Source organism: Oryx dammah, unplaced genomic scaffold (genome assembly GCF_014754425.2).
Source record: "Oryx dammah isolate SB20612 unplaced genomic scaffold, SCBI_Odam_1.1 HiC_scaffold_2, whole genome shotgun sequence".
Classification (NCBI taxonomy): domain Eukaryota; kingdom Metazoa; phylum Chordata; class Mammalia; order Artiodactyla; family Bovidae; genus Oryx; species Oryx dammah.
In genome coordinates, this window is record NW_024070186.1 from 158700940 (window position 1) to 158711285 (window position 10346).

General features: G+C 62.3%; 1 protein-coding gene across 1 annotated transcript; it reads right to left on the reverse strand.

Annotated features, from left to right (window-relative positions):
• Positions 1 to 2694: 2694 nt before the first annotated feature.
• Positions 2695 to 8770, reverse strand: HS3ST6 (heparan sulfate-glucosamine 3-sulfotransferase 6). Its single transcript, XM_040253904.1, has 2 exons — positions 8306 to 8770; positions 2695 to 3451 (listed from the first exon to the last, which is right to left on the reverse strand). The coding sequence occupies exons 1-2, from the start codon at positions 8716 to 8718 to the stop codon at positions 2836 to 2838; spliced, it is 1029 nt and encodes a 342-aa protein (XP_040109838.1). The 5' UTR covers positions 8719 to 8770; the 3' UTR covers positions 2695 to 2835.
• Between the last annotated feature and the right edge of the window lie 1576 nt (positions 8771 to 10346).

Below are 10346 nucleotides of genomic sequence, written 5' to 3' on the forward strand. Positions count from 1 at the left end.
GCCCCAACTAAGAGTTCACACGCCACAACTAAAGAGCCAATGCAGCCAAATAAATAAATATTAAAAAAAAAAAAAAGTTGCCAGGACTGAGGGGCTCCTCCCCTCATCTAGAATTAGGACGCACGACAGAAAAGGATTTGGGGGTCAATGGGAAGGCTGGATCTGGGTCTCCAGGCTGATACAGGGGCCATTCAGGCCCTCAGGGTCTGCTCGGGCTCTCCAGTGCCTATAAGGCTCAGAATGGAGAACGTTGTCCTCACCCTGCTGGAACCAGTACCAACCATGGCTAGAAGAACTTGGGGAACAGCACCCCCAAGTTTGAAGCAGCCACCTCCCCAGAAGGCTCCAAGCCCCTCCTGGACACCCAGGGCTGTGAAGAGCCCCCAGCCCCACCCCACCCCCAATCCCCTTCTCCACTGGGAGGAACAGGAAGAGGGTAATTGAATCAGCATTGCTCACTCCATCTGGAACATTCCAACATGGAAAACCCACTGAACAGCTGGGGAAGAAATTTAGGGGCTTTAATTAAAGGCCGGAGGCTCTCCCGTGGAGCCCCGCCCCCACGCACAGCCAGGAGGACCCCCACGCTGCCCTCAGGGCCTTCCGAGGCCCAGCTGGGCACCAGGCGCTGGACGCTGGCCCTTTAGCCTGGTCTCCACGGGCAGCAGGTTGAGCAGAGCAAGCCTGTCCACCTTTCTCCTCACTGCTCCCAGACTGCCTGCTGAGTGGGGCCTGGCCCCCAGACCAGAGAAGCTAGGGCCCCCGCCAGCTCTACATCCAGGAGGCTTCGGGAAGGAGAAGGGGGTCACATGGCAGGCTCGTGAAAGGAACTCTAAGCACCTCTCGGGAGAAATGAGCCAGCTCAGAGTTCAGCTGCAGGGCCTAGAGCTGCCTCCTTCTCAGTTGACACCTTCTGCAGGGAACAGCATCCCCAGCAAGGGGAACAGCACATGCAAAGGCTCTGAGGCAGGCAAGGTCCTGGTGGGTGGGAGGAGCCAATGGGGAGAAGCCTGGAGGCTAGCTAGTGAAGGACAGAGACCAGGCAGAGGGACGCGCCTCGGAGGGCCTTAAGAGCTTCAGTCAGGCATCTGGCCTTCATTCTAGAAGCAAGAGGGTGGGGAGAAGATTGGAGGGTTTTAAAACAATAGCATCTGGGTTACTCTGAAGATGCCCCTCTGGCTGCCATGTGTGCAGAGTGCTCATCGCAGGAAAACAGAAGAGATGCCCCCGGAGCCGCCCACTCAGGTGGTGGCGAAAGTCTGCAGAAGGGTAGGTCCTGGGAGAAGAAGAGACATGCAAGGTCCAGGCTGGCTGCAGGGCCAGCGGTCAGAGCTGTCCTGCCTCCCCTCTTGCCCCGTGCTGGCCCTAACTGGGAGACTGGGGAGTGGGGCAGAGCTGCCAAGGCCAGTGCTCGCCACCCAGCAGGATTCCAGAGCAGGGTGTCACCCCTCCTCACCATTGTGACAAGCCAGCCCTCCCCGACACCCAGATCAGGAGTCTGACTCTGGGGGGAGGGGGCTGTGGGCACGTCCACATCCACCCACGTCTGCCACCATGTTTCCACCAGTCCTGGCCCAGCCTAGCCATCTGACATGGACCCAAGGACTGGGCCAGGGTGTGCCAGGCCTGGGCCTAAGGGGTCCAGGAGATCACAGTCAGAACAGCTGGTGGGCACCTGGCAGACAGCACTATGGCCAGAGGCAGGTGAAAATCATTACTGAGGGGGCCCTGGGTTTCTGGGGGAAGACAGATGGACTGGGCACCCCAGCCTGCCCCAGTCTGGCCTACCCTGGTTAAGAGCCGAGCTGGCAGCTGGGCTGCAGCTGGGCATTCCTGCCTGCCCATCCTCAGGGGAGGAAGCTGGATAAACACCACAGAAGTGGGGCTCAGAGGGCCGGGGGAATGGGCGTGCCCTGCAGAGTTTGGTGGGTGGGGCCTGTGATAGTCAGAGCCTGGGTGGTGATGCAGGGCTGTGCAGGGAGCTGCCTGGAGGCTGTCAGAAGAACCACTCTGCACACAGGAGTCCCCCACACCCGCTGTCTGGAGAGTCCACCAGGTTTCCAGGAACAGGTGTCCACTGGGCATAGGGACACAGAGTGAGCTGGGATCACAGGTGCAGCCTGGAGAGCCGCACAGACTCATTTCAGGTGGGCAAGCTGGGGCCTCTGCTTCCCCACCTGGAACAGGAGACGGCCCAGCTCGGCCTCCCAGGGCTGAGAAGAGAGCCTGAGGGTGGTCTCCAGAGTCACCAGGGCAGAGCTGTGTCACCGAGCGGGCCCCTAACCTCTCTGAGCCTAAGTTGCTAGCTTGTGACAGGCAGCCAAGCTCACTGCCCACCTCAAGGGATGGATAAGGATCGGGTTTCTGTCCACTCCTGGTATGAATGGTCCCCGGTCATGTTAGCCGGTATGATTATCCCCAACCCCAGAGGGTCTGACCTGGTGACTCAGATGGTCAAGACTCTGCTTGCAATGCAGGAAACCCAGGTTCAACCCCTGGGTCAGAAAGATCCCCTGGAGAAAGGAATGGCAACTCACTCAAATATTCTTGCCTGGAGAAGCCTATGGACAGAGGAGCCTGATGGGCTACAGTCTATGGGGTCCCAAAGAGTCAGACACGATTGAGCAACTTTCACTTTCCACTTCTACCTCCAGGAGGGGGCACCTCCAGCCCCACCCTCCAACCCTCAAGGGCTCCTAGAAGAACACAGATGTCAACTTTATTTTGTAAATATTTCTCTCTGCCCAGCGTGTACCCAGGGTCTGCTCTGGTCGGGTGATGGGCATAAATTAAGGTCACTGAGCGTCCCCAGACAGGGTGTGGGCCCAGGCCCCATTAGTCCCAGCCGAAGTCCTGGCCGGTCATCTGGTAGAACTTGCGGTTGAAGGGCCGGTAGAAGGCTCGCAGGCGCTGGACCACGGCCTCAGGCACGCGAGGGTGGGGCCGGCCCTTGGACTTGCCCAGGCAGTGCGGCCGGCCGCTGCCCTGCGCCTTCTTGAGGCAGGGGAAGCCCTTGGTGGCGTTGAAGTAGAAGTGCTTGTCTGTGACGACCCGCTTGAGGCCCAGGAAGTCCTGCACACGGCCCAGCTCCCCAGCGGGGTCGCTGACCAGGCGCTCGCCGCTGACGAAGAGGAAGCGGGACAGCGGGAAGTAGCGCAGCCAGTTGTCCAGGTGCTGCGCATACAGACCAATGCGCACGGCACTCCAGGCCGTGTCCACGGGGCCCAGGCCGCGGCGGAAGGCCAGGGCGCCAAAGCTGGGCAGGCCCGGGGTCTTGGAGAGGGTCTGCGCGTAGTCAGAGATGGCCCGGGTCACGGGGTTCCGCACGACCACGATCAGCTTGGTGGCTGGGGACATGCTGTGGATGCGGCGTGGGGCCTCCCGTGTCACAAAGTAGCTGGGGGTCTTCTCCAGGGTGATCTGCCCGTCCAGGGTGCGGGGCATCAGGCTCCTGCATGACAGAGTGTGGAGAGGAGGCATGAATGAGTGCTGGCCCTCCTCCCACACTAGATCTGCCCCAGGGCCAGGACTAGCCTCCCCCGCCAGGGGAGCCCCAAACCTACAAGGTAGCTGAGCCTCCCCTTTGCCCACCCTGCCAGGCCCACCCATCCAAAGTGCCTACATGGGCAGCCTGGGGTGTGGGCCATGAGGGTGCTCAGCCTCAGCTCAGGCTGGAAGTGGGGCCCATCCTGCAAGGCTGCTCACACCCCCACAGGGCTCAGCTGCACCCCAACCCTGACACGGGTGCGTCTCACCCCAGACCTGGTGCTCATGAGGCCAAGGGCCCCAGGCCTACAGCCCACAAGGCTCCACCTGTCCCCCGACCCCCGTAGGCCCCTGCACTGTAATTACCCTCGTCACACTCTCATTAAGTGGCTCATGGCGTCCCCTGAATTAGGTCATTAGTTATTGACCAGTGTCCCCAGCAAAGGGTGTCCCGCCTTCCTCTCCATCACTCCCCCGCATCGCCCCTCCCCGTCTCTGAAGGCAGCCCTGCTAATTCTCCCCAACCTGCTCCCCACCCCCCAGAAAGCTGAAAGCCACAGCCCAGCCCAGGACACTGCAGAAGTTAGTGAGGCGGCCTGAGGACACATCTCAGCCACCAGGGCTGCCCAGACCCCTCTGGGAACCCAGAGCGCAGGGCTGCATGCAGCCTTCTCAGCAGTCCCCTCTCTCTGGCCCAGGGCTGGGGGCACTGATCCTATCCCAGGGCAGGTGACAGTGCCCTGACCACCCCAACCATGGAGAAGCCCTCCTAGCACCCTGCCCTGGCAGCGTCCCGAGGCCACCCTGCCAACCTGGTAGAGCTGGGTGGGGTGGGGCAGGGTGCAGCGGTGGGGCCAGCTGAGCAAACAGCTCCGAGGGAGGGCAGGGAACTAGGTCAACAGAGGCAGAGGCTGGGACCTGGGCCCCAGAGGCGGGGGGGTCTCTGCCCGCTTCTCTGACAGAGCTGCTCTGCCCCCGTGGACAGCCGCTAGGACTGGCCCCCGCAGGAGGGTGGAACACAGGACAGGACTGAGGTCTCAGCCAGCCTAGAGACCCCAGACTCGGCCCCGGGAGGCAGGCTCCTCTTCTGCTCTGCTGGGTGGACAGACACATGAGTTGGGGTACCAGCTTGGAGGATGCTGATGTCAGGACCGGAGAACATGCATGTGGGGGTCCCGGGGGTCCTGCCACTCCCCCAACACCCCCGTTTAGCTCAGGAGCTGCCCCCATCCCTTGAAATAAAGCCCTGAGCAGAGCCAGTCTACAGAAGTCATGGGGGACAATTCTGCTCCCCCACGTCCCAGGAGTGAGCTGGGACTCCTTCCACACTAGTCACTGCCCCATCTATAGACAGGCACACTGAGGTTCAGAGACGGAGCAGGAAGTGCTAGGGAGGGCATGGGCCCCCACCCCACCCCTGCGTTGCGGCTGCTGGGAGGCGGGTGTCAGCCTGGAATGCAGGTGGGGACTGCAGGGTGAGTTCAAAGAGATCGGCTGTGGGGACAAGGCCCAGGGCTGAGTCCAGGGCTGCAGCCTGGGATGGCCAGCTCAGGGAACCCCTCTTCCCACAAGAGGGAGGCCAGAAGGAGGGGCGTTCCCCACACTGGACCCCGACACTGAGACCCACAGACAGAAGCCAGTGTCCACAGACCCCACCAGAAGTCAGCGCCCCCCGCAGGGAGGGAACCAGCCCTGACCACTCCAGGCCCCTCCTCACCGACTGATACCCCTTCCCATCCCTTCCTCCCCAGGTGCCTGGTGACCCCAGGAGCACCCTCTTTCGGTCCCAGACAGGCCGCCAGATTCTGAGCAGCCCCACCCCCTCACGCCTCGGGGGAGGGCCTGCAAGGAAGCCAGGGAGACAGAAGGGCCTTAGTGCCCATTGCTGCTTTCTCTCCAAGGAAGAGGAAGGTACCCCACCGTGGAAGAGGGATGGGATGGGGTGGGGTGCCCACTCTTGCCACACAGCAGCTTGACTTGCCCCCACCGTGGGCCTCAGAAGCCAGTCCCCCAGGCAGGCGGGCAGCAAGGAAGGTGGGGATGGGGACTCCTGGGGGGCGGGGGAGAAGCGGAAGAGGATGAGAGGGGCAGGACTCTGACCCCCCACGGCCAACATCTGATGGGCTGCTCCCCAACACACGCTCCCTGCTCATCTGGTCTGCATTTCCCTGCGGCTTCCATCCAGCTTGGGTGACTCCCCTACTCTGTCTTCGCCTCAGGATGCCCCTCTGCCTTGGGGGGCCATCCATGCCCGCCTCAGCTCCCCCTCTGCCCTGGACCCCTCTCTGTCTCAGCCTCCCTCCACCTCAGCGCCCCTCCTCCATGTCTCACACCTCCCCTGCGCCCCATCCCGCGGGCCCTGGGACTCATCAGGAAACAGCTAGGGTTCCCATGTGAAACAGGACAGTGTCAGGAGCCAAGGGGGTTCCTGGACCTGCACCCCTCCTGGTCTGTCTGCTTTTCCAAAATGCCACAGTCAGAGTACAGCCCCCACTTGCCCCCAGACAGGGCACTCCTGCTGAACTGAGATTCTTGGGTGTTTGCGTGGCCCCAGCCTCTGCCAGACAGAAGGTGATCAGTGAGTCAGCGAATCGATGAACAAGGGCTGTGTGAGACACTTGAGGGCCCCAGTCCCCAAGGAGGAGGACTCTCAAGAGCCTGAGGGAGGAGATGAGGCCCAGGGAGGGGGACTGATTTGGCCAAGGTCAGCTTTGAGCAGCCCAGGACACTTGCCGAGGCCAAAGGAAGGGCCCAAGACACCACCTGGTCACAGCCCAGAAGGAACAAGTGTCCCCAAAACTCAACTGGGGCACTAGCCACTCCTCTGCTCACTGCTCCAAACCACTGCCCAGAAAGAGCCCTGGAGGCTGGGTCCAGGGTCCTGAGAGCAGACCTGACCAGGGGTAGCATCCTCTTTGCAGCTAGGGAGACTGAAGCAGGGGTGGGATTTCAGAGGCTCACTGCACACACACGGTTGGCTGGAAGGACAGGTTCAGGGACACAGGTATCTGTGAGCAACACCAAGCCCAGCTGTGCACGTGTCAGCACGTCCCTTGGAGGGCACGTGGACACATGTCCTCCAGAAGCTCAGGCCTGCACCAGCAGTGAGAGGTCAGCGCTAGCCAGCCCCAAGGGACAGCTCTGGATTAGAGGGACAGGAGGGACGGTGCCCCCCTTCCCCTACAGAGGCTGGGCGAAGGAAGGACTCCTCCTCCACCACTTAAACAGACAAGAATCACCCTGCCCCTCACCTCGGGCCTCAGGGATGCCAGGGACCCAAGAACCCCTCCCCAGAACTGAAGACCTGACCCGGAGTCTGGGTCCAGCTGGCTTCCTCTCAGGCCCCTTAGGCTCCTCGGACCAGTCCCCCAAAGCTGGAGTGTGTGCCCAGGGAGGGCCCGTCTGGATGGGGGTCTCAAGATCCCCAGCTCTTTGGGAACCCTTTTAGGTCTAAACCCAGCTCTAGACACCCCTGCAGCCCCTCCCTCATTAGCCTATCAGGGCCGAGTTCTGAGGTTTGCACTTTGGTTACCAGTGTGTCCTCCCCCACCTTCCCCTTCCCCTTCCCTCTCCCCTCCCCCTCTTCCTCCTGTGCACAGAAGTGGTAAATGAAGGATGCTCTGGGATGCTGGAGCACTGTCAGAGTGGGCAGTGGCCAAGAACACAGGGATTCAGACACTCGGGTCCAAGGATGGACCCACCTCCCCCACCACCACACAACTTCCCAGACCCCTAAACGCAGCCATCCTTCAGAGTTCAGGAGCCAGACCCCCAGTTCTCAGGGGGAACCCTGCAAATCCTTGAGTGATTCTGATGCAAAAAGCAAAGATTAAAAGGGGATGGAAGCAGGGTGGAGTCTGGGTACAGAAAGCCTGGTAAATGTGGAGGTCAAGAGTCTGGGTCCTGCCACCCCCTACTCGCTGCTTGTTCACCAGGTGACTGTGGGCAGGGTCCTCGCTGGCCCTTAGGGGCTAGTTTTGGGCTTGGGGATGAGGTGGGTGCCACAGGGAGTGGGGTGACTCACTCTCCGTCTGTAAGCTCTCATTTTCCCAAAGGAAAGTATAGGACACCGAGGCAGCAGGCCGGGCCTCACGCTCACTCTTCCCTGCGAACCTCCGCAGGGAGGGGCCGGTGTTCGATCAGCCACCAGGACAGGCTACTTCAGCCAGGGCTGGTGCCCCCCTCATTCCTCCACCCCACAAAGGCCATACTGGGTGGGAGTGAGGGCAGCTACAGAGCCCCATGACTTGAAGTTGGGGTCCCAGTTCCCATCCCTGGACACTGACTCAAAGGCACCCTCCTCTTTTGTAAAGACCAGACTTTCTCCAGACCCCCAGGACTGCGGAGAAGGATTCCTCTTTCCAGGATCAGGGATCTTGGGGTGGGAATGGGGTGACAGATACTTCTAGGAGGCTGCAAGGAAGCGGGAGGCCCTTCCATAAGGTAATTGACCAGAGTTTAGACAGGCTTTCCTTCCCCGAGTGATGCGGCAGAGAGGCGCGACTGAGCACGAAGCATTTCCAAAGCGCCTCAGACCCCAGTGGCTCGAAACTACTCAGCCGGAATCACACTCTAGCCCCCTAGCCAAGGCTTTCCCCGGAGTTTTCAAAGTTTCTGGGAGCCCACGGCCACTCATCTTTTCCATAAAATCCGCTGCAGGAAGTCAAATCTCAACCCGCACGCAGGTTGGTCTTAGCCCCAGAAGACACCCGGAGTCCTCGCCCCGCCGCGTCCCCAGCGAGGCCCCTGGAGCGCACCACGCCGTTTCCCGAAGGCACCCGCCAGGAAACCGATGGGGCCGACGGGCCCGGGCGCTCACCGGTACCAGGCGAGGCCGCGCTCGTAGCACCTGTCGAAGAAGTGGGGCTCCGAGCCGAGCGCGCGGATGTCGGGGTGCAGCCGCAGGAACTCCAGCAGGGCGCGCGTGCCGCCCTTCTTCACGCCCACGATGAGGGCCTGCGGGAAGCGCCGCCGGCCCGAGCCACTGGCCACGGGCAGACCGGGCGCCCCGGGGCTGCGGGATGCGCGGGGCGGCTCGGCGCGCGCAGGGGCCGGCGCGGGGACCCGGCCGGCCGGCGGGCAGCGTCCAGGGAGGGCGCAGAGGCAGTAGGCGCCGAGAACCAGCGCGGCGAACAGCAAAGGCGCACGGGACGCCCGAAGCGCGGCTCCGGGCCCTCCCACGGTGCCCTGGTTGCCCCCGGCCCCGCCAGCCAGGCCGCCGCTACCTGCCATGGGGCCGCACCGCGCCCAGGCCTGCGAGCGCGGGCTGCAGGAGGGCGCACATCCCCGCCAGTGCCGCGCGCAGCCCGCCGGCGCCGGGCTTCTGCTCTGTGCCCTACTGCCGGGTCTTCTGCGAGCGGGGCGGGACCGGTGCGAGGGCGGGAGGCCCCGCCCCGCCCAGAGGCCCCGCCCCGCCTAGACCACTGCTCATCCCTGGACTCGCCAGCACCCACGGGCGCGACTCGGAGCCTCAGAGACTAGCCTGACACGCCCTCTCGGAGACCCCAGGCCCCAGCCCGCTAGGGACGCGGCTGCGGCGGCCGCAGGACGGTGACAGGACTGCGCTGCTGACCAAAGGACCCGCTCCTACAGGGCCAATCGCCGCCCGGGTGGCGCGGCAGGTGCGCGGGCGGAGCAAGTGGGTTAAGGTGGCTCGCGGTTCCGGTCCTGGTGCTCAGAGGGGCTCCGGGAAGGTGGGAGATCTGCGGCGGGAACCCGGCGCACCTTGCTGACAATTGGTTTACTATTGCCCTGAGCCAAGGTCACGGACAGGGCGGTTGGAGAGGACTAGCCAAGTTGATTACCATTTTAAAGTCTGGGAGAGATGCTCAGGGGAAACAGGCCCAGTGAAATTCAGACCTCAGTCTCCTGAGCCTTTCCACCTGTCTGTATGTGCAGCCTAGTGCCCCGGTGTCCCTCTGGAATGTCAGTGACCCATCTCTGACGCTGGTGAAGCGGCTGTATTGGAGATGAGAAGGATTCAGGAGACCTATCTGTGCTGGGGAAACCAGAAGGAGCTGGTGTCCTTTGAGAGAGCTTCCTCTGAGGAGCAGGGAGACTCAGGGCCCATCCCAGTAGAGACCTGCTGGGCACTGGACACTCAGGGAGTTTTCTGATCCCCCAGGCTCACTGAGCCCCTAGCACAGCACAAGGAAGGCCGGCCAGGAGAGGGCAAGCCAGCCCCCGGGACACACAGAATGGAACCTGTGTCCTCCCTTTGCCTCTTCCCCAGCCTTCCTGGCCTCAGGGCTGGGGCAGGTGGGCATAAACTTCTCGAAGAGGCCAGGCTTCCCCCAGCCAGTGCCCAGAGACCAACGCCCCAGCTTCTGCTGGTTAATGGGCCGCTCCTGGGCCTAATGGTATCCAGACCTAAGAGCACCCCTGGTGCACTTCCCCTGGGGCAGGGGCCTCCACGACCCACCTGCAGAGCCAAGGGGTGAAAACCACTGACCAGGGTCCCAGCCCAGTTCCCAGATGCCATACCTGCACCTGCTTGTCAAGGCAAGACTCAGCCAGGAGCCCCATGGGCGGAGTGTTGGCACAGCACCATCTCAGGTGCATGCCAGCACACGCAGGGTCACAGGAAGTTCTTCTTCTGGTCTAGCTTAAAACAGGATTTGTTCCAGATAGTCTGGCTCTCATTAGAGCTGCCCGCTCCACCTGCAGCACCCACCCACAACCTCAGCAACCACTTCTCAGGGCTCCAAACTCCAGCTTTAAACCTTGGTGGCCCCTCTGTCTCCCTGCCCCAGCACCAGCATTGGCTAGGCATTGGCTATACTCCCTCCTGGGAATGCCTTTCCCTTAGTCCCTGCCCTACACACACACACACACACACACACACACACACACACACACAC